We start from the raw sequence: 25,080 nt of genomic DNA on the forward strand, positions 1-25,080 counted from the left end.
GCAGCTGTGACTTCCACAGCCAAATAGAATTGTTGTGGTAGGCCTGGTAGCTCCAAAATAGGCTTGTACATGTCCTGCCTTGCCTAGGCATGTTCTTCTGCTCCACCAGAGAGGCAAGCGTGGGAGAAGAACCTGGAGCCACTGAGTCTGGCCTGCCCAGGGCCCTGTGGTAAACAAGATGCACACATTTAGCTTGTGCCTGCCTAGTGCAAGGCCTGTGCTTTTCCCAGATTAGGGAAAAGTGAGCCTGTGGCTTTGCCTAATATGGTAAAGTTTGGCTGACTGCCATCCCGATTGATAAAAGAAGATACACTGGTGAACAACCTGCTTTGCTCACCTGCTTTGCTTCCCTGCTCTTTGCCTGCTCTCTCTGCTGTGCCCAGCCCTGCTGCTATTGCACACTGCCTTGTTGCTTGCCTGCTAAACTCCACTGCCACCAGTTACCAGGAGCAGACCCTGGCTGCCTGCGTGCAATCAGCCTGTGTGGCCAGTGTGACATGGTGCTGAGACTGTACCACATCTGCCTCTGCACCTGAATGTCCTGCCTAGAATTCATGGACATATATACAGACCGTCCAAAAGAAGCCAGGAGACAAGGGCAGAGATTGTCTGCGTCCTGTCCCCCAGAAGCCCCAGAAGAAGATTCAAGTTTCAACATCCAACAAGACAGGGACCCCTGAAGGCATTTGGGCACTGTCTGGACTGTGGCTAAGCCCCACAAGTCAGGTAATAATAATCTGTGAGTAAATGCTGAAATGCCTCTTTGCAATTCTCCATTGCCTTCTGCCATAGAGCAGAAAGAGCTCGAGCCCAGCTACTGGGCAAGCAGCATATTGACCACAAGCAGCACTGATCACAGGAACCTTCTCTTCCAGTTCAATGAATGTTTCTATATTTTGCTGGTTATTACTAGATCTAGATATTATCCATAGAACGTTTCCATGACCATGTAAGAACTGAAATATTAAACTTAGTGGTCGGGGGAGGTAGAGTTCTGAATAGCAACATTAATAAACAATATTAATTTTGGAAAATATCATCTCACATCAATTAATTTCCCCTCCAAATCAAGGATACATAGTCTGAACTCATCTGAGCTGAAGGAAATTCAGCTAAAGCTGATGGATTTGTGTAGGGATAGGATGTTTTTAGGACAAAGAGTCATGGGATTTGCTGTCTATGCCTTTTGATTCCACCTATAAATGGATAGAGTAGAAAATTGACAAAAAGGAAAAATCAACTGTGGAAAGCATAGAGCATCTAAAAATTCCAAAGTTTAAATTCTGTGGAAGTGGCAGCTCAGCTGTAAAAACTGCATCTTTGTTTGGTTGCTGTGATTTTTATTTGACCAGGGAATGTCCTTTATATTTATCCAAGAAAATGCTTCCTCCTATTTTTTTTCCCCTTTCTCTTCTCCCAGAATGCTATAGCAGTGCTGTGGTTTAGGACCCATCCCCAGAGACATTCAAGATTAATCTTGAATGGGCTCCTGATCTAATTGGGGATGCCCCTTCTCACTGCAGGGGAGTTGGACAAGATGACCTTCAAGGATCCCTTCAAACCCAACACATTCTGTGGTTGTGTGATTATTGCTATTCATCCTTTTCAGAGGGCACAGTTTGTTTCTTGGCTGAAATCCTGATGATACATTTTGAAATCTTATAAAAACCTTGTCATTTCAAGCCTTCATCTGAGCACAGTCCTTGCTTGCCCATTTTTAACAGACTTTTTGAATGCATGTAGTCTCTTTCTCACCCAGACATTTAAAAGGTAACTTTTAGACAGTTAAATCTAGACAAGTCACCCTAGGGAACCATTTATAGTCAATGGAGAGAAATTGGTACCTTCAAAGAGCGATTAATCTTTTCTATCATAGGCATCCTATTTTAGGATGAAATTGTCCTCTGGAGGTCTTCATTTCATAGCACTGGCTATAAAAACAGCTAAAGGTTAAAGTCTGGCAACGTCTCATTTTGCATTTCCACATGCAGATGACACTACATGCCACCAAAACGTTCTAGGACTAAATTCAAAAGCCATGTATGATTTTTCACACTGCTGCCTAGTAGCACACTGCTCTCTAAGCCCCCAGCAATTATATCAATGAATATCACATGGAGAGACAGGATTTGGTTGTCAAAGTTAACTAAAACAAAGATAAAAGCATTGTTTAGGTTTAATGGGTACAGGCATTGAATGCCTTTTGAACTTTTGGTGTTTACTCTGTCAGAGAACAATGAGTGTATTGAAGGATAAAGTGAACAGGAGGGAGGAAAGTGAAGCATCAGAGGGAAGAATAGCATTTCCTGACAAAACAAAGATAAATTAGTCTAAACTCAACCTAGTTATATGTCAGTCAGTTGTATGTCTTTTTGGACAAAGCAGATACGTGCAAAAAAAGAAAGTAGATGGCAAATGAAGTGCCTGAACCATGAATGGTGAAAGGAGTGGACCTGCCACAGACAAGTGCCACAGTAGCTGTGAACTAGACACAGAAGGCAGTGGACATAAGCAAGGCAGGGAGAGCACACACTGCTTAGGCCACAGCTGAATGTCCTTCTGTGCTCTCCATTGCATATTCTTAGAGCAAAAGAGGTGAAGAATTATTGCTAAGATGGAAATGCTTCATGATGAAAAGAATCTTGTCAAAGTATTTGTAAATCTTATGCTCTTCTTCCTTGTGCAGTATTGTGACTGGGAACTATTTCTGTACAAACTGAGCTTCCTTGTTTTCCAGCAGAAATAACAGAATCTATATTTGGATGAGGAGAGGAACTTCTCTCAGTCTCACAGTGGAGTGTTTTGTCTTGTTAATGAAAAATTCAGAAGAAAACTCAGAGACCTTCAGCATACATTTTTCCTTCTTCATAATGTTTCAGTGTATGCAGCACCAGGAGGTCTTCAAAGGTACACTTGCATAGATTTCAGCTATTTTCTTTTCCATTAAAGTTGTCAGAAACTCCTTGTGTGATGGTTAACCTCCTCAACACAGTTTTGTTGAGTGTGTTATAAAGGAAATGGATTTGTTAGCTGACTTGCAATTTTAAAAACACAGGTACTTTAGAGATGTATAGGCTGGGTTTACACAACTAGCTGGAGAAGAGTGTGGGTTGTCATGCCTTGTCAAATACAGATATTCACTTTCAATCCATGTAAAGCTTCTAGTTTCCTGAAATAGTTGTCATTTAAGATGCAGCTGGCTGGCTTGGTTGGCTTAAGCAACTCCGTGATGGCCCTCATGATTCCCCAGGCGTCGAGGAGATTAAGCAATTGGTTATGGTCCTCAGAGACTATTAGGTTGATAAGTGTTAAAATACAGATTCTACACTGCTCAGTGTTACAGTACTAAAATCTTTCTAAAGCTTGCTCTCCAACACTTGAAATTGTCAGAACCAAGAGGTGTATATATAGGTGGGTCCATAGAGGTAATCCTAAACTTTATTTGACTCTATTATTTGATAACAAAGATACTGCCGAGCAGATGCTCCAACCTGTGAAACACTGAAGTGAAACATTTTAGTGCATTTCACTTGTAGTCAATTTAGGAACATTTAAAAGATCTGAAAGAGGAAGACTGGAGGAAACAAATTTCAAATGGTCAACAAAAAAATATCTAAGCATTAAAAACGGTTGCAATATTTTTTCCTAAATTAGTAATCTTTCCAAGAAGAATAATCTGCCATGGAAAGTTTCAAACCCTAGCAGCTGAAGGTTGGCAGAGCTACATCTAGATGACTTCAATGGCAGTCTTTTCTACCAACATTGCTTATTATGCAACCTCAGCTCTATGGATAATTCTATCCTTCCTGTTAAATAAATAGTTCCATATAGAAATACTGTCAGCAAAATCTGCAACGTACATAATAACTGTCTGTTTTCTTTTACAATATATTGATTTTTAAAAGCTAATAAATCTAAGCTTGAAAAGGAGGCTCTTTCTTTGGGGAATTGTGTTTTCCCCCATACTTGAAGCCATCCAAGCTCAGAGAAAGAAACATATGCTCTTACAAGCTGACATTTGGAACTTATGGTTTTTAGGTTTCCAAGTTGTTTCTTTGCCAGCTATGTCTTAAAAATATAGATAAAACTACTCTTTGGCTTAAGGAATTCTCTGCAAATATTTTTTGTGTTGAATTTGATTCTGACAATGACGAGCAGTGAAGAAGGGTTATATGGCTTCATAATGCTTCCAATTTTTAACCTACTTGAAATGCCATCAGTTCCAACTGGTTATCAGTTTTTACAATGAATCGTAAATTGTAGTAGATAGGAAAGAAAATAGCTGTATGATATTTTGCAACTATGACTAATCTAAGAAGAACTTCATAGACATACCTCTGCCCTAAGTGATTATTAAATGCCTGTGGAAAGTGTTTTCCCTTTCCTTATCATAGAATCATAGAATTCACCAGGTTGGAAGAGACCTCCAACATCATCCAGGCCAACCTAGCACCCAGCCCTGGCCAATCAACCAGACCATGGCACTAAGTGCCTCATCCAGGCTTTTCTTGAACACCTCCAGGGATGGTGACTCCACCACCTCCCTGGGCAGCCCATTCCAATGCCAATCACTCTCTCTGCCAACAACTTCCTCCTAACATCCAGCCTAGACCTGCCCTGGCACAACTCCAGACTGTGTCCCCTTGTTCTGTTGCTGGTTGCTTGGCAGAAGAGAGCAACCCCCCCCCCCTGGCTACAGCCTCCCTTCAGGTAGTCCTGCCCTGAGCCTCCTCTTCTCCAGGCTAAACAACCCCAGCTCCCTCAGCCTCTCCTCACAGGGCTGTGCTCCAGGTCCCTCATCAGTCTTGCTGCCCTTCTCTGGACACCTTCCAGCACCTCAACATCTCTCTTGAATTGAGGCACCCAGAACTGGACACAGCACTCAAGGTGTGGCCTGACCAGTGCTGAGTACAGGGGCAGAGTAACCCCCCTTGTCCTACTGGCCACACTGTTCCTGATCCAGGCCAGGATACCATTGGCTGTCTTGGCCACCTGGGCACACTTATTTCTATCTTTTTTTATATGAAACTAATTTTGGTTACTATTAGTGGCTTTCGTTGTTGTCTTGCATTTAAGTTTTGCCTTTACTTTCTAAATTGATTACTTTTCAGAACTAAAGAATTCGAGTCTTTGGATGATTTTCCACAACAAAACTAGATTTTTTTCAGACACCTTCACAATTCTTTTGAAAAGCTCCTTCATTTTGAAACTCGTTTAATGTACTATAAGAAATGTCTGTAATAAAATACAACCCAAGTGTGAGAATCCTTTTGTTAGTGTAGCATTTCTTCCTTCACAGATTGGAGTGGGTTTTGTTTTTTTCCCCATGAAAATCAAGGATTTCCACTCGTTTACACCAACAAAGATTTTGAGTCTCTTTTGTATCACATAATTCTGACTCCTCAGAGTGTCTTGCAGTAAAGTATCAAAAGAAAGAGATCTGTTGCTCTCTGCAGAAGCAGAATACCACACATTCCCTGGGTAGCTGCTTCTGAGAGAGTGAAAGTCATTTGAAGTTTTTTTGGCAAAGTTACAATAAAGTGCCACAAGAGTGTTGACAGATGCAGCTTTGTGTGCCAGCATCTGGCTCTGATTCGCAGTGGGATGATATAAACAGGGAATAATGGATAGCTGCTCTGCCTCTGTAGGATGGTATCAGGATTGTGTGCTGATAACATCCCCAGTAATTCAGGGTTTGACCAAGGAGACACTGCGATTGGGAGCCATAGACAAGAATCTCATTAAAATGATGTCAGTGGATGTCTTCTCATCGTTTTCCATGACTGGATAGAAATGTTAAGAAGCAATATTTAGGCTCCAAATGATAGCTGAAGCTATTGGAAGAATCACTCATTAATAAATCAGAAATTTTTCAGTAGTTTAAAGTTAATTTTCAGTTTCCTATGTGTATATTTAAAATTACTCTTCATTACTTCTCTCCTTTCAGACCTTTTGAAAAGGATTCAGAGCTCTTACAGGATATTACTAGAGGAATAAATGTTTCTGTCATTCAATCACCTCCATTTATGTCCTCAGCAGAAACAAATATGTCAAGTGTTGCATCGTATGACTCTCTTCTTTGTGAAGTGATGGACAATTAATTACAGAATCACACACAGAATCACAGAATTAACCAGGTTGGAGAAGACCTTCAAGATCGAGCCCGATTTACTACCCAACATCTTCTCATTAACTAATTGGCAACTCTGAAGATGAATCCTGGAGTTTCTGCAGGTTTGGGGGCACAGTATTATTCTCAGAGGGGGAAGACTTGTTAGTCCTTAGGTATCCTCCCAGTTTAAAAAGTAAAACTGGAAAACCTTCATGGCTCCCAAACTTTTCCCTCTAACATTTCACTAAAAGCATCTGGTTTTGCTTGCTTTCTGCTCTAGAAGAGAGGGCTGCTGACAAGGTAGTACCAAAACACATCTCTCCATAGAAAGAAATAATATTCTCTAGTGCTCTTTGCCAAGTATGAAAGCCTCTAACTCAATCCACACTTTTGCATGCTGAATTTCTCCAAACAAGAAGCAAATAGCACCTTACTTTCCCATTTATATTGCTGAACTTTTGTTGCACTACATCAAATACATTTCCAGAGAAATAAAACTGGTATCAAAATTGTCCCCATGTAAATGTAATGTGGCAAGGAGAAAGTTACACACTGTCATTGATACATCCACAACACATCTGAGTCTTTAATCAAGTAAGAGTGACACTTAATAGTTCAAGAGCCTCAAGCTTTTTGCTGTCTGAACAGCAGAGGGCAAGAGTTGAACTCCTGTGCTAGAGCCCAGCAAAGACAGTATTGCTGCTTTCAAAAGTAGACACTTCCTGCCCTTGGGTTTTTTGCAGTAGTATATTCAGTGGGTTTATGATGTTGGTGCACTTCTATCTCCAAAAATATTTTTGGATATGAAATGAATAAACTTCCTTTCCGCATTGTCTAATAACAATATCTCCAGTTCTTGGACTGGATATTTCTTGACAATGAAAGAGATAAGCCTGGGAAGAACATTGTAGACAATAAGGACATACAGTCTAAAATCTCTTTCAGGGGCTGTAAGTTTCCCTCTAGACTATGACTTTGTCTGAATTTCTCAACTGTTTGTCTTCTTCTTTATCATTTTTTTAAATGAGTATGTGTCCAAAGGGTGAAGCTTTGATGATATTTTAATGAGAAGGTAAGATGACTTTTTAGCCTCCTACTTTTTGCACTCTTACTATGTAAATGTGCCCAAAATGCTGATGAATTTGTCCAAATCAAATATATTTTCTTTTTAGCAGTACAAGATTAGCAAAATCATCTACATCACTTCGGCTTTTAGACCTTGGCATGCAAACACATGATAAAAATACAAGTGTAACCTGAGGAAAGAAAATGGTATGGCCACATTCCTCTGCAATCTATTACTTGAAACAGTGCCCTGGTGTAAGCTCCATAGAATAACTGGCTGTTTCAGTGCAAAGGTTTTAGGTAGGCTGAATTGTCAATACTTTCAGATCTGTGCTCTCACTGACTTTGTTGGCAGTTAGGTGACTGTAAAGATCACACAGTAGCAAGTCCAGTGAAATGTGAAATGCAAGCTGCTTAACCAGAAGACAATAACACTATGTACAGAAAATAAACTTCCATGTGATGAAAACAAAATTTGACTATAAATATACAGCATGCCTGTAGGGAACAAGGCTATCACATCATGACCAAATACCCACGAGATGCTTATCACTCTTAATTCAGCAGCAGGTGGCATGCACAACCACATGCAAAAAGACAGACACATAAGAAGCCACTTCAGGTAGAAGTAAAAAAGTAAAAGCATTTCATTGAAACAGCTCCTCAATCTGCCAGAGTAGTTCAGGAAACATAAATGTAAAGCAAGCTGGCAAACATTGGAGGGAAAGTGGAGAAGTGGTAAGACAGGAGGGGAAAAAAGGAGAAGATTCAGTTAGTGTAGTGAAATATGCCCAAAGTGATCAACTAGTGTCCCTGAAATCCATCCGCATGGATGAATATTTCAGGCTCTCTAAGGAGTGAATAAAAGGTTTATGGAAATCAAATTAAAGACTTCTACTAGCGTAGAGCATTTTCTCCTACCAATAAAACATTAAAATATGAATAAGAACACTAGAAGTATTACAACAAAAGCCAGGAATATCAAGTAAATTAGAAAATATATGGAATATATCCATGAAAGGGAACAAAACACTGTCAGTGGCCTTCTGTGTCAGGATCTCCAAAATACCAGTGCCAACAGAAGAACAGAAGTGCCAATTGGAACCAGTATGTCTCTGCATCTCTCCAAAACAAGTTTTCCTCTTCAGGTTTTAAAGTTTTAAAAGCAAAATTTGGGAAATTAACTCTGGAAGAAATGCATATTAATTCTTCATTGACTGTCAGCCAAAAGGAGATCAAAGCAATTTGGATACAGTGATTTGTTAATGCTAGGACAGTGGTGTCTGGACTTGGCTAAGAAACTCTAGTCCAGACATAAATAAGATTAGAAAATTCTATCCTTTGGTGGAGAAGCAGTTCAGCAGTCCACCTGAGAGGCTGTAATTTATCACATGCATGGTAGACAGAAAGTAAAATGCATTCTCAAGATCCATACTTCTTCAGATAAAATCAGAAAGCAATCTTTTGCTTTTTTTAACTGTGTACAGGGGAACTCAAGAGGGCTGTCTGTAAATGCTTCAGCAGAATCCAGGGTAGGTTACTGCTGCAGTCATGATATTCATGAAATGGATTTATGGTTTAGCAAAGTTTGTGGCTAAAACTCCAACAATATCTATTGGAAAGGGATAGATATCTCAGATATATCTTATTTTTTTATGAAAGGAAAGTAAGTTTCCAAAGTTAATTGATACTGATATAATTACTGTGTTTCACAGGAGGATCTGCATGAAACTGGTCAGTATCAGGGACAAATGCTGGCCTGAGAAAGAGGAAAACTAATGCTTCATGAAGCATGTCTGCAAGAACTCTCCTTTCTCTGGCTTCCTACCAAATGGTTGTGTACAATTTCCATATATGCCATTAATTTTTTAAAGCTAAGATTGCAGTGACGTGAAAAAAAAATTGCATAGATGAACATTTCAGCCTCATTTGTAAAATCACCACAGGAGCATTAATTGAGCTCCAATGGATTCTTCAGGTGATTGTCAAAATGTATTAACTGATATATTTTGAAAAGTGTATATAATTAAGCCCAAGGATCTGAATTTGTATTTGATCACTGCAAAATGCCTTCTTAAATGCTCTACCTTGCCAGAACATTTCTGCATAAATAATATTTTAAAATAAAATAAACTAATTCATGTGATTTTTTCAATAATATGTTTTTTAAATGCTATCAAAGACTAAATACTGAGGGGTGTTGCTATTACTGACATTATAAATCTGTATATTGTGCCTAAGGAATCTGATGAATGGGATGCTGTGCTAGTTTGAAGCTAGCTAGGATATTTTGGAGAGAAGAATGAGATGATAGGCTGTAAAAAGAAAACAATGGGGATGGCTACTGTACTCATAGGCTTGCTGAGATGCATAAGAACAAGAACATAAATATAGATAAAGGAGTCTCCCTCTGGGCTTTTTGGGCTACACTGTTCTCTCTAACCTGCCTGACTAATCCATCTGCTTCCTAACCCCCCTGGCCGACCCTCCAAACTCACCTTGAACATAAAGCAAAATCTGGGGTACGGTAGAGGGGTGGGGAGAAGGTGGAAGGGTGATTGAGAGCCCCTAGTTGGGACTCGGGTTTCTGGGGGGGCTGTTGTGTTTCTGTATTACTTTTTAACTTATATATTTCTGTATTTATTGTAAATCTCTGCTTGTATATTGTGCTAAGCTGTAAATATAAAGCTTCATTCAATTTTCCAGAGCCACTGAGTCTAGTCTGGGTGATTTTCTTAAGTGTGGGGGGCAGGTAACACCCAAACCATGACAGACACTGCTCCTGTAAACCCAAGATGACAGAAATTCCTACTTGGTGTAAATATTCCTACAAAAAATACCTATCTGAATCCATTTTCTGTGAGAAAAAATATGTTTTTTTCTTCTTCACAAATAGCATTATTGGGAAGGACAGAAATGATTCCTGGTTTAAAAGTACTGTGGTGCCAGGGTGACTTTAGTTATATTCCTTAGATGAATTGCATTCAGGTCTCTTTGTTTGGACAATGTAATTTACCATAATATATATAAACTGATAAAACATAGCAGATTTTAAAGCTAATTAGATATTAAGGTTATTAAAGGGACTTGGTGTGCTGGTGTTTTCCTTACATTTATCTATTCAAGAAAATGAATTGCAGTAATATTTCAGTTCACAGAGGTCAGAGTGAAATGAGCACGCTGCTCTAGACAGGCAGTACCAAACGCTGTGCAGCGCTTGGCGGCACCCTCCTCAATGACTTCTGTAAAGATCACAGAGCTGGGCCTGCCTGGCCTTTACCTTTCTTCTCAGAGACCCTGTCTGGATGCTTCAGCATTGCCTTTCACAGCTTGTGGGTTGTCTAAAGTTTGTTTTGAAGGCAATGCTTGATTTTACCTGCCACAAAAGTGCATCGGCTCTAACACAACAACCATTCACTCTGTCTAACTTCAGATGCCAATGAGCTCAAAGCATAGCCTATTTACAGGTGGACTTTTGGAGAACATAAGCTAAGGGGCTGTCCTTTTCCTTTTCACCTATGATCCACACTGCTTTATGACTGATTTCCACTATCTGAGGCTCAAGCTCACCCCAGCTGTTCACCTGTATGGTAACCTGACCACACAATGACCACTGAACTTTTTTCAGCTGTTTAACTGGAGGTTTCTTAGCAGATCTTTTGCACAGCGCACCTGAAATGACAGGGCAAACACTAAGAGACAAGCATAGACAGACATGTCTTTTATCTTCGGGTATTCAGTCACTACAGACTTCTCTCTATATATCACTGCTCCTCTTTATGGTCTTCTCAGTTTCCTCATAGCAGGAAATGTCAAAACTGAAATGCAATCCCCTCCAAAACTCCCTCTCCACAGCATATCTGCTTTGCCTTAGGGGGCCATTAAACAGCCCAGGGAGCAATCCAGAAAAAAGAGCCCTGATGTGTCAAGCTTCTTCCAAACTCCAAGAGAACTGTAAGAGAGATCTTGAAGATCTCCATGCAAGCCTTTGTGTTGTGATTTATAAATGGGACAACTGTGAAAAGTCAGAAACTAAGTGAATCACATCTGGTACCAGCAGTTGTTTTTTCAAAGTCAAAGTGTGACTGAGGGTCTCTGGAAGGTTTTGCTAACTGTTCTGCCACTGTGAGCCTAGATGAGTCTCTCTGTTTATGAACCTAGAGATGGGAATTTGCACATTTCTAGTGGAACCTGTTGTCTCTGCATGGCATTCTTTGAGATCCTTCTTCCTACAAAATCCCAAGCTTGTTCTTTTTGCTTCCATGAAATTCCATTTCCTCCATTTCCCCATTTTGAGAATCTTTTTTCAGCTACATCTTTAGAACTTCTCAACTTCAACTGGCCCTGGGCATGCTAAGTGAGAACCTAAGCCACAATGTGAAGATAAGAAAATACATCTAATTAAGAGGAAGTGGAGAGCCTCTTGAACAAGTAACTGACTAAAAGCTTTTAAAGCCTAGTATGCCGTTAAACATTCCATTCTCAAGTCTTTACCTAAATACCATTGCCTATCAGTCCAAGAATCATGTCCATTAAATAAGATCATGACAGATTCACATTATGAGATCATTATAAGTACCTCTAGCTTCTCTTTTGGCTAAGAAGTGTCTATTAGATGTCTGTAGAGATGTTGGAGGAGAAAAGATGAAGCACAAACATGATGGAACACCTAAGATATTTCACATACTAACAACAACAGCAGTTCTATTTTTGAAGCATTCTCATTTGCTATTTTTGGGAGGAAAGCCCCCAAAAGTTCCTTCTTCTTGCACCTCAGCAAAAAAAAAAATGGTTTAGCAATTTCTCTAGCTTTCCATTGACTCTATTTTTAACACAACCTTAATTTTAATTCATGCATTGTAGACAGAAAATTAAAAGCTTTAATAATACAGCCGTTAGCTCTTATGCTTTATTAAAACTGTTTGCACACTCTTTGTTGCACTTGTGAGACCTTTTAAACAATACAAAACACACTTTTAATACATAAAGGAGCAGAAACTCTCAGAGAAACAGAAGAATATTAGAACAGAGTTCAACGATGTAGGAAAGTACCTGGATAAAACTCCCCTTGCGCAAACATGTCAATCACATAGCGACAGAATGCATATTGATCTAACAGAGCAAAAAGGGAAGAAAAGAAGAGTAATGAAGAAAGTAAATTTAATATAACTTCTATTCAACAATGAAGATAAAGCTTGGCAGTGCAAAGAGATTGCAGGGATAGTCATGTATTTGGGGATTTTTCCTGGCCTTCAATTGATTTTCATGTTCAGAAAGTTTAGTGTCCAGATCTAATTTAAGTCTCCCAGCTAAGAACTTCAGAGCTTTCAGTGACTCAGAGCTGCCAACACCTGTTCTAGACTGGCAGGGCACAGCATGCACCCCAGGTCAGTGAAGTTTGATACCAAAGTTAATATTGTTTTAACAGTATAATCAATATGTCCACTTAGTGAAAGAGAGTATGAAAACAACTGTGTGTACTTACACTCCTGCAGCAATGAGATTTTATAGCAACAGAATTGTATCCTCTCACTACAGAACTATTTTCCAAGAAATGTTTACAAATACATATAAATATAGATGTATATATTAAATCTGGATATATATATTAAAACTATGTCATTCAGAAAGTAAGCCTGCTGAATCTAAATGAAGCCTTGGTTTCAAATATGTTGATTGTCTATTGATTACTTCTACACATAAAGAGAGTTGAACAGACCTCAATAAAAGTTTTTGCCATTAAGAATGGTGAAGAAAATGAGTTCAGAAGAACTGCAACATTTCTGGATTCTTCAGCTGGCCAGAGGGAAGAAGCACATTGCCCAGTGGAATCTGAGGAAGCTTAACTTTCAAAGCTCACGTTGATGACTAAATGTCAGCTCTATTTGGCATTTAAACTGCTTCACAACAGTTCTTTAGCTAAGCATATTCATCCCTCTGTTCCAGACTGGTCTAGCACACTTACTAGTCTACAGAAGTCACATCTCTCTCCATCGCCAGCTACATTTCCCTCTTATTCACCTATAAAGTCACTTTCTCTTTACCAACTTAAAAACAAATCAATCAAGGAGATTTTGGAGTACTTAAATGTTACGATGACATAACTGTTGTATTTCAATGCAAAATAATGTTCCCAGTTTTGTGGCAGTCATTACATCACCTGATTTCTTATGCAGTCCACTAGAGCATCAGTATTAGTTGATGTTGAGGCATTTACAAGACTACAGCCGTGTTACAGTGACTGACATAGATGTCTTTATGTGGAAAGTTGCAGCTTTCCAGTCATGATTTCCTGTGTGGTTGTAGAAATTAGGATTAGGGAGCTCAGCAAATATGCAACTACTCCCTGTTACTGAGATAGCAAGGGTAACAGCTGTAGGACCTGAGGCAAAACTTCCAGGACACACACAGGGCTGTGGCTGTAACCACTGCTTTTAACATCTTAATGACTATTCATAATAGTTTCTACTTTCATATTTAGGAATTCTAATTTAGCACTATGGCTGGCTCCAGCTGTGGATTCCATCTTGAAGGAATCAAAAGCCTGTGTGATAATTTTCTCAGAAAAGTAGCAGTGCTTGGGTGAGAAAACAAGGAGGTGCAAATTTGTAATTAATAAACCCACCTAAAGCCACTGAAATCAAAGTGACTGAACTGACTTCAATGCATTTGCAGATAGGGTCTCAATGCTAATAAATATAATACTGTTAAACAAAATACTGATAGATAAAAATAAATCAATGCCAAGTTTGTTAGCCCAGAAAGTAAACTGAAGAGCACAGCTCTTGTCCACAAAGCTGTTTTTCTTACCTCTCATTTTCCAAATTAAGTTGCCTTTATCCATGCTGCCCATTGGGAAAAGCCCCTGGATCATTTTGAGGCATTATACAAGACCACTAGATAGGAGCAAAAATGTCAGGGGACATAAGCTGTATGGACAGACACAGGACAGAGCACAAGCCTGTGCTGCTTGAATGTAGGTTATACCAGTCATAGCCTGGAGATCTAGCAGCTCACATCACTTCATTGATATTAATATAATCCTTTCTTTAAACATAGGAATATAAAACAGAATTAAAATAGATTGTGGATGTTTGAGTGGGTTTGTTTGGATTTGTTTTTTGGTTTTGTTGATTTCTTTAATATATATATATATATATATATACTATATATATATATATATATATATATATATATATATATTTAAGCCTTAATCTTGTCTGTACCTAAGAAGAATGATATTGTATTAATCTTTTCCTCATAGGATTTCTTTAGTAACTAAACCTCTGAAAAATGGGATTTATAAAGATAATTGAAGGCAGAATGTTAAAGTTTAACTAAGGAAAAAAATAACATTTCAGCTGTGTATGAAATAAGGTGCATCATAACATCCAATGGAAGTTCATAGGAATGAACTTCCAATCACTAAGGACTAAAAAATTAAAAAAAAAAAAAAACTAAATATTTCTTCATGGCTAAAAATTACTTTCAGTTTAAACTCTCTTGTTAAAAACAATTTCATACTACAACTTTCACCTTAACTCTACAACAGCAGCACAGATTTTCATCTGAGTACTAATAAATCACACCAAAGATCGGGACCAGTCGTAGATATTTCTGTCATTGGACCTCACATGATTTGGCCTGGGAAATGACCTCTCTTTTTAAATTTTGAGCAAGAAGCAATGCAACAGGAGGGAAGTCATAACAACTTCTCTGTGATTACTGTTCTGTTTTTCACATAGTTGCAGAAATGCTGGCAGAGCACTCCCTGGAGCAAGGAAAAGGAATGATTGCAAGACCACGAAATCTTAGCAAAACCACATTGACTTCAAAATTATGTTCACCTTGGGTCACAGTGGGACTGAAACAGAGAGCTGAATTTTCTGAGAGCATCCAGATGGGCAGCAGAGGCTTATGGTGGGAATAAGAAGGGCAAAACTAGAAAGGCAACTTTCACTGAACATGTCCTGTGCTATCTCCAGCAATAAGGGCAGTTAAAGAGGATACTTCCTTCCTCTGCTCCAGTTGCTCATTCCCACTTTCACCTGCTAGGCTTCAGTGCACAGTGTGAAGTGGATTACCAAGTGATCCACCAGGGACGCTGAGATAGATCACTTTGCTAATATTTATCAGCTAAACAGAGGTCCAACTCTTTTCCAACTGAAACAATGCTATGATTCCATGATAAAGCATGTAGCTAACGCCTGTGTTTCATGTTGTAGGTTGATTGGTTTATGACAATTTCTTGCTTTCACCAGGGCAATGGCATTTTTTTCTCAAAAGAGAAAAAGGAGAAATGTGGAAGCTATTCAGGTAAAATTACATCAGGCATCTATATCACTGCACCATGCAATATTTGACAGAGCCTCATGTAATAATTTATCTTAACATCAGATTACATTTTCCTTCATCTGCTGATAATTTACTTGTTACAGAGGACATATGCAGCTGTAGAAACAAACTCAATTTCTGATAAGCCCTTGGGCAGTCTGTACTTTCCAAAATAACTGTGCTGCCATTTCTCTATGTAAGATACTAGCAAGCAAATCCATGAAGACTCAAGACTATCTGAAGAGAAATTGGTCCTTAGTAAAGAACAACTTAAACTAAAATGAATCTTTAGCCATGACAAACAGTTAGAACATTCTGGTTCCATAGATTAAACATATTTTAGTCTCAATAGTCTCCCCCTAATATTGTGAGATTTGTCTGGGTTTATTTGTACTGCACTTTTCCACTGGTGGATTTTGATCCTTGCCAGTTCTAACTATTCTCTCTGCTCCTTCCCTACTACCTTTTTAAGATCTTCATCTGGTTCTCCCTGGTTTTGTTTACCTTTCTTTTCCGATTTAGTTACAGTCTGAAGAGCTTTTTCCTCCTTAACTTTCGGTTTGGCCTTTATCAGCCCAACTTCTGTTGTTTTAGCCTCTGCCTGCTTGGCCTTCTCAGCCACTTTTGCATCTCCTTTTCCATCCTTCACCTCCTTTTTAGCTTTTGCTTCCACTTTAGTGCTCTTCACTTTCTTTTCCTCTGCAAGTAGAAAAGAAAAAGTTTTCAGGGTCACTCTTCCCTCTCCCAAATAATACTCAAAATAATTCTCTCCCAAATAATACTCAATATAATTTATTAGCACTAATGAACATTTCTGCATTATTAACAATTTGCTTGGATCCAATGAAATTTATAATCCTGAAAAATCAGACAGAGCTAGACAGAAATATGAGATGCAAGCATGTCTTATCTTTGGTTTGGTACCAAGTATCTGACTGATGCTAACTACAGTAGGCTATAGCAAAAATTATTATATGGTTTTGATGACAAGAATTGCTCTTAGAGTATAAACTAGGGAGACAAATGTTGGTCATTGAGCAAACAAACACAGAAGGTAATTCCAGGCTAAATCTGAGTAACTTCAGACTTCAGAGCTAAACTCTGCTGTAAGCTGTAAAAGCAGTCGATGTGAAGTGTGGATGTTTGTAATTGTTGCACTTATGCATTGACTCTAGGTCTCCACCCAGAAGGTCTTGAGCTCTCTACAATTCTTCAGGTTGAAAGACTAGTTTGGGACATTGCCTGCAGCAGAGTGAGATCTGTAAATAGCAGTGGCAGAAGCTACACAGAGCCTGATGATACCAGCAGTGCTCTTGCTGCTCATACGTATCAGCAGCTTTCTCTCATCTGAGACAAGGATGCTGACAATGTCTGGGTTTAGTTCACCTCAGTGGAAAATCCAAATGCAGTTCAAAAAGCCACTGAAAATGGTTTAAACTAATCTGTTTAGTGCTGTGTTTGCACTAGCTCTGTCTCTATCCTTGAGGTAAAGCTTGTATGCTACAAAATCTGCTTGCTCTGTGAAGGTTTAGACTTTATGGTGGTAGAGCCCTGGAACAAGTTATGCAGAGAGGTTGTGGAGTCTCCATCACTGGAGGTATTCCAAACCCTCCTGGACTTACTCCTGGGTGGGTGATACTGCTCTAGCAGAGGGTTGGACTAGATCTTCAGAGGTCCCTTTTAACCTCCACCATTCTGTGGTTTCTATTAAGGCCCTGGACTGACTAGAATTATTTTCTCAATGTGGTAGGTTCTACCTATTCTAAACCAGAAAGCAGACCTTTTATATAAGAGTATTCCTACTTCTAGACAAAGCCACAGCATGACAAAGTATGGCTAACTAGTGAAGAAATAATTTTCTTAGTTGCTTAAGTGATCTGGCATATTCATTTTCAGTTCACAGATAGGCCTCCTACTTTTTCCAGGGTTCATCTGACCTCATTTTTAACATCTCAACAAGTTTTGAAAGGGATCATGCATAGAAATAACCTCTAGATATTCTAGAGCCATTTAAATTCAAATGATATTTTAATTTCATTATAGTGGCATGTAGCTGATTTTTCATACACAGTACATTCTCTGCTCCAATAAAATAAAGTTTATGAATTTTAATGTAAATTCTGATTAAAAATGTAGTATAAATAAATAAATACCTTTGGGAGGAGGTTTCTTTTCAGCTTTTTCATGTCTTTCAGGTTTGTCTTTTTGAATTACTAGAAATGAGTACAATAGTATATTAGGAACAAAATCCTCTACAAAGCATGAGAAAACAATGCTAAAACAACAACATCCCTGGAAGTTTGACATTTCTTCATGATCCCTGTTTCTCAGTTTGCAAAATTCACATTTCCTTTTCTCAGGTTTACATACTGGGGTAAGAAAGCTTCAAAACATTTGTTGAGACTCAGCTAATCAGAAGGCAAGTCAGTCACACAGATCTGAGGCTTTGTGGGGAATGTTTATGCTGCATATTCCAGATGACACAAACTTTCTGAGCTCAGGCTCTGAGCAGACACAGGCTTGATCTTGCACTGCAGCCAAGGGGAAGCTGTGCAGTTACATTTGCCTTACAGAAAGGTGTTTTTCTTAGCTTGTGCTGTCACACAAACACAGCCTCAAGCCTGGTGCTCACTTCAGAGCCCAGCTTGAGTGAGTTCATGTCTGCACAGGATATACACTGTGTAAACACTCACTGCTAGGTCTCAAAGACTGTCCAAATTTCATACAGACTTCTATCTTTCCTCTCTTGGTCACTATCCAGATGCACTGCCAGAAAAAAAATGTGCTGTAGGAGTTAATTGCACTTCTTTCAAGTACTAACTACATGATAGCAAAATTCCAGTCTGGAATTGCTGCCTGTGTGAGCCATGATTAATATTTAGACTTGTTTTTCTAAGATAGCTGTTTCTCAGATGACGTGTTTAAATAGCATTTGCATCACTGAAGCTTTCTGGAGCATTTAACAAGGGCTGAAGAAGTACTTCAAGTCTTTTTATGGAGTTCAGAAAAACTGGCTGAGGGGGGAAGTAGCCACCTAGTTTTCACTGCACCTGTTGACAGAAGTTGGCTTGTACCTGAGCATCCTAATTTCCTAGGGACTGAAAGTGGTTGATATGATCCCTCGGCACTGCTGGTAGCTGATAGAGTTTAGAGCAGAGCCTAGAGGGAACAAGGTGAGCCTGGCAACAGACAGCTCAGTGGCACATTGCAGCACAAATGTGCCTTTGGAAGTGCTGAGGGCAACAAGTGCCCTTGTGCACAGAGTTCTCCTACTGGGACTTGCATGGCATGGAAACTATTCAGGAGAAGATAGCGTGGCTGTATGTCACACCACAGCAGCAAATCTCCCTAGCTGCAAAGTGTCCAAATTCTTCATAAAACTTTCCAGCCCATGACTGGAGTCATGGCTGCTATTAAACACCTCAAATCTTCAAGTGATTACTTGGTTAGGCAGCAGAAGATAAATGAGTGAATGGGCTGGCTGTTTGTTAGGAAAATCTCAGTGATACTTTGGAGAGTTTAGCTGTTCAGGTCTGAAGAGACACAGTAAGATTTTTTTTTCTGGATTATTTTGTTGTGGTTTTGCTTTATCAAAAATAAACCAAAAATATCAATAATAAAAAGAATTCTAAGTTGTCAAGGAATGCACCAAAAATAGGTTAGATAAACAGGTTATGCCCTTAAAAGATAGACTGAAAAATGGATCACTTTCAGTCTTTTAGTCTCCTTTTCACTTTATCTTTCTTCACTTCTACTTCCTGGTTTGCATTTTTCCTTAGAGTAAGGTCAAGTAAAGACTGATTTGTACTTTCAAATCTATGTTGTCTGAATAGATCAGAATGAAACTTAATTAATTCATGCATCACATCATCATGAGATTAAGCTGAATAACATCACAGACTGTTATTAAGATATGTAGTATTTTTCTTTAGGAGTTAACTGAATAGAAGTAATAAGAGGAAAAGACTGGAACCCCACTTCACTATAGAAATATCTGGCTTCTGAAAAGCACACATCAAAACTACCCCTAAACAAAATGAAAACCAAAACAAACAAAACCCAACAACCCCCCCAAAACACTCTCAGAGTGTTCAACTGTCAAGCAAAATGAAATGTTAGTCTTTAAAAAGATGGCATAACAGGGCAAGCTGATTGCATTTTTAAATCCCCCTATCCAAATCACAGATAAAGATGGAATAAGCAGTTGAAAGAATACTGAAAATCACCTCTCACACAAAATATTCCTTTTCAGAATATATATGATATTTACTAGATGTATAAATTTGCTCAGCAAGTTTGCTGATGACACCAAGCTGGGAGGCTTGGCTGATACAGTCAAAGGCTCTGTGGCCATCCAGTGAGACCTGGACAGACTGAGAGCTGTGCACAGAGGAACCAGATGAAGTTCAATGAGGACAAGTGCAGAGTCCTGCATCTGGGTAGGAATAGTAAACTCCACCAGTACAGGCTGGGAGGTGATCTGCTGGAAAGCAGTCTTGTGGAGAGGGACCTGGGGGTTCTGGTGGATAACAAGTTAACCATGGCACAGCAATGTGCCCTTGTGGCCAAGGAGGCCAGTGGGATCCTGGGGTGTATTAGGAAGAGCGTGTCCAGCAGATCAAGGGAGGTTCTCCTCCCCCTTTACTCTGCCACGGTGAGACCTCATTTTGAATACTGTGTTCAGTTTTGGGCTCCCCAGTTTAAGAGGGACAGGGATCTGCTGGAGAGGGTCCAGCAGAGGGCTAGGAGGATGACTGGAGGGCATAGTTTATGAGGAGAGGCTGAGAGACGTGGGACTTTTTAGTCTGGAGAAGACTTAGAGGGGATTTGATAAATGTTTATAAGTATCCAAGGGCTGGCCAGGATGGGGGCACAGGCTCTGCTCACTGCTCCCTGGGATAGGACAAGGAGCAATGGGTGCAAATTGCAGCAAAAGAGGTTTTGCCACAACTCAAAGGGGAACTTCTTTACTGTAAGGGTCACAGAACACTGGCACAGACTCCCCAGAGAGGTTGTGAAGTCTCCTTCTCTGGAGGCTTTCAAGGCCTGTCTGGATGTGTTCCTCTGTGATCTGTGTTAGATAGGATTGTCCTGCTCTGGCAGGGGGGTTGGACTCTATGATCTCCGTGGGTCTCTTCCAGCCTGTGAGCCTGTGAAATCTTAACCAAATCCACTTTTGCCATGGAGGACAGAACAAACCATGTACTGAAAGGAAAATATTATTGTAAAAAAACAAAACAATACAGGCAAGAAAATTAAAATCTATTTTTGGATATGATGGAAGACCTAGACTGAGAGACAGTAAACACTCTTGCATTAGATCTGCACCAGACTGAAACCTTTGCAAGCAAATTACTGAATCCCATTGTGGAGGAAAAAGCATCAAGGAATGTAAACATAATAATCTTGGACTCAGAGTTTTTTAGCTGTGTGAGAATGATTCATAATTACCTCTGCACACCAAAACAAAATACCTGGGAAAAAAAAAATATATGTATGTATGCTGAGCAAGTCTTCACTCAGGGACTGAGCAAGACCTGCTCAAGCAAAAGTGAGAGCATTCAGAAAATGTACATCACAGAGTAGAACTTCACTTCAAATACTCATCCCCACTGGAAACTTTAAACTGTGCAACATCTAATGACTTGCATTACCTTTAGAAGGTGCTTTCTTTTCTGCCTTTTCTGCCTTTTCAGGTTTCTCTTTTTGAATAGCTAGAAATAAATGACAACATAAAGGTTATTAAAGAAATGGAAAAGCTGCATTTTCAGTGAGAAAAAGGAGATAGAAGAGGAAGAAACACACCCAGGCATCATGGCTGCCCATGCAAAGAACAAGGAAGATTGATTCAGCTGCTGTTCTTTGTTGGTCATGCCCAAATCTGTGATTTGAACTTCAAAAAAAACCCCTCATCTACCATCCCTGAGGTCTCTGCCGTTGGCTAGGGAAGGAGAGGTCCTTCTAGTACAATTCTAACCCCATGAAAGATGTTAGTCAAGAAGAGTCATTGTTTACTCCTTCATTGTGTTTGTTTTGCTCATACTGTCATTTCTTGGTTTATTGCTATTTTTCAGCTTTCTTGTTTAGTTTGTTTCTGAAGGATTTTCTCAACTCTGCTTAACAGCTACCAGGTTGTTTTTTTTTTTCCCAGCTATGAATGATTAAACACTGTAATTAATTACAAATCTAATTGCAATGGCATTATAACTAATGCTCTTTGGGGCTTTTTGTTTGCTTTTAATTTCCACTTTACAAATTGAAATAAAGTACACTGTAGTGACTAGCTCTCTGGCTCAGGTTTCAGAATACACTTGAGCTGTGCGCTAGTCACTGAGTGGTAGGTAGTCTGAAATACTCTCCTATATAGCCTCTGATTTACCAGCTTTTTGTGATTAATGTTTACACAGCAACCTTCCCACGAGTGTGCAGAACTGATATTTGTATGTATTTGCATCCCCTGAGGCACACTGCAGGGACCAGCAGTGTGAAAACACAACTCGGTTGCCTACTTGACTCCTGCATGAGAGTTTATGCTAAGAACACAATAATGTCTGTTGAGCTTTGCTGTGTGCTCTCCAGCCTTGTGTTGGTGTTTCAGAAGAACAAACTGTGAAAGATAAAGCAGTGCTAGATAGCTATTTATTACAAGTAACTGCCCTATCCAATGCCAAAGTAACAGTCCTACTCAGTAGCCCCAACTCTCTCAGCTTGTCCTTGTGGGAGGGGAGCTCCAAACCTCTGATCTTTTTCCTTTTTTTTTTTTTTTGGCAGTCAAAGGGATACATAAATGCAAATTGAGTAGACAATTAATTCTGGGATACCTCAAAGTTTAAAACAAGTTCTGAAATTAAATTGTTACCTGGATGCCTTTCCCTTTTTTCAGGTTTTTCTTGTCTGTCCAGTTTGTCTTTTTGTGTCACTAGGAAAGAAGAAATATGTTCATATGCAGTAACAAAAACAACCAAACAAGCCCAAACACAGCCAAACAAACCAAACAACAACAAAAAACCACACTAAACAACACTGTGAAAAAAACTTTATAATCAAAAATAGTTCTACTAAGATATGCCTTAGCAGACAAACCAGAAAACTCTGTGGCTGCTGAGCTATCCCATGCATACCTGCACAGCACACAACATGCTACATGGATGTAACCAGGCAACTCTGGCTCATATTACATCCAAGCCGTGGCAACATGCCTCAGCTCTTTCCTACAGTAACATCATCACTTGTAATTGTTTGTCTTCCTTAAGAGAGATTGTCCAGAAAACTGTCAAGGACTAAGGCAGAGATTAGAGTAAATGCTGCTGCCTGCATGAGAAAGAGGCCATCACCTGGGCCAGCAAACGCTCTATCAGGTAGATGCTCATAAAAACCCTAGAATGCACCCTGGAACACGAGAGCATCACATGCACAAATGACACATTTGCCACTTGCCAGCTGGCTTGAGTTGGATCACCAGTAATGGATAAAGATAGCTAGTAATGGACACTGGCTGAGAGCAGTCCCTGGCAGTGATGATCTCAGAGCCATAATTAGACACCCAGTCTGTGCAAAGTGACAACCAATATTATGACAGTGGAAACTGCATTATGATATCCACTCATTCACGTAACATTTTCCACTCACTTTTCTTATGATTTTACACAATCATTTTCCAGACAGTGGAAAACAAGCATGTGGATTTAGAGCACCTGGGAAAAATCAGTTGTGAAACTGCAATCTGGCTTTAACTCCTGTGGAGATTTCACCTCAGTTTAGTAAAACTCCCTTTGTCAAACATGAGAAAATAAGGAATTTTTTACAGTACTGTGAATTTCATAGCTAACTGGAAGCAGAAGAGGAAGGGTGGTCAACAAATATGCAGGTTCTCACATTTTTAGCAATATAATGATGAAGTATATGAGAATAAGCTGACAGAGTTACTTGTTAGTGATTGAGACATATCTAATTACTCTGTGTCATTAGATAACTTTCTAAACTTTATCACAGAAGCTGATAAGAAATTAGATCAGGAGGTTATTAACTCTTTCTAGTAACTAAATCTTGAAAAGAGAATGTATTTACAATTGAAAGCAAGCAGGGATGAAGTGAAACTTTGACCTCCGCCAGCCACACAACAGTGAAAATGGGCCTCAGAAAGACACCTACCCATAGTCATAGCTTTAAAACATCATATACAGTCTGGAAACAACAGGGTTTAGTTTTCTGAATACAAATAATCTCTATATGCAGTAATGTTTCAGTAGCAACAGCTCACTACAGTAATACATTTAAGATATAATAAAATCAGGTAGACAAAATATTAGTAGGAGTTCTGACAAGTTAAGGTAGTATAATCACAGAATTTCTTAGATTGGAAAAGCCCTTCAAGCTCCTCAAGTCCAATCATTAGTTTCACACTGACAAGTCCTCGACTAAACCAAAGCCCTCAGCACAACATCTAATCACTATGAATTGCTACGGTTGGAAAGGACCACCAGGATCAGCCAGTCCAACATTCATCCCAGCATCTTTAATCACCAGACCATAGCCTCAACTCTGCCTTTAAACACCTCCAGGGATGGCAACTCCACCACCTCCCTGGGCAACCTGCTCCAGTGCCTGACCACCCGCTCAGGAAAGAACTTCCTCCCAACATCCAACCTAAACCTCCCCTGATGCAACTTGAGGCCATTTCCTCTTGTCCTATAATTAGTAATTTGGGAGAAGAGACAAGCTCCAGTCTCACTACAACCTCCTCCTAGGTTGTTGCAGAGGGCAATAAGGTCCCCTCTCAGCCTTCTTTTCTCCAGACTAAGCACCCCCAGCTCCCTCAGCTGCTCCTCATAGCTCATGTTTGCCAGAGCTCTCCCCAGCCTTGTCGCCCTTCTCTGCACCCACTCCAGCACCTCAGTGTTCCTCCTGTACTGTGGTGACCAAAACTGGACTAAGTACTCAAGGTGTGGTCTCACGAGTGCTGAGTACAGGGGCATGAGAACCTCCCTACTCCTGCTGCTCACACCATTGCCGATACAGGCCAGGATGCTGTTGGCCTTCTTGGCCACCTGGGCACACTGCTGACTCATAATAACTCCTATTCTTCATGATTGGCTATGTGAGATTGGCTGGCATAATTTTTTCCTGTTTAAAAAAACATTTCCTATCAAATCCAATTGAAGAGTTCCCCAAGTTTTGCACAGGCTAACAAACAACTTGATGAGACATCCATGCTTTGATATGGGACATTATAGTCTTTGTTCTGTAATTTTCCAAATGTCAAAAAAAAATCTCTTGTTCCCACTATTCCATTTTCCAGCAAGAAATATCCATCCTAACAGAAACCTGAACTTACTTCTTTGCCATTAGCATGACTGACTGCAGAGGTTAACTCAAGGTATTTCAAATTATTTACATTAGATGGAAAAGCTTAAATCAGAGGCCATTAGAAAGGCACAGATTTCAGGAAGGTGCACATTCACTCAGGTTGTGAGACTCTTGTTCTTGGTCTGACATAAATCAGCTGTAGCTAGATATCGAATCTTGAATGTTTGGGGTGATTTATTATGACCATTCTCTTTACTGGAATG

At 39.5% G+C, this 25,080-nt stretch overlaps 1 protein-coding gene across 1 annotated transcript in view; it reads right to left on the bottom strand.

Moving 5' to 3' along the window:
* Positions 1-25,080, bottom strand: part of TRDN (triadin) — a 243,953-nt gene that overhangs the window by 140,791 nt on the left and 78,082 nt on the right. The window contains 5 exon segments of the mRNA XM_064170120.1: positions 12,230-12,289; positions 16,016-16,210; positions 17,665-17,724; positions 21,166-21,225; positions 22,371-22,430. Of these exon segments, the coding sequence (XP_064026190.1) occupies positions 12,230-12,289; positions 16,016-16,210; positions 17,665-17,724; positions 21,166-21,225; positions 22,371-22,430 (435 nt within the window).

Source organism: Pogoniulus pusillus, chromosome 33, assembly GCF_015220805.1.
Source record: "Pogoniulus pusillus isolate bPogPus1 chromosome 33, bPogPus1.pri, whole genome shotgun sequence".
Taxonomy (NCBI): Eukaryota; Metazoa; Chordata; class Aves; order Piciformes; family Lybiidae; genus Pogoniulus; species Pogoniulus pusillus.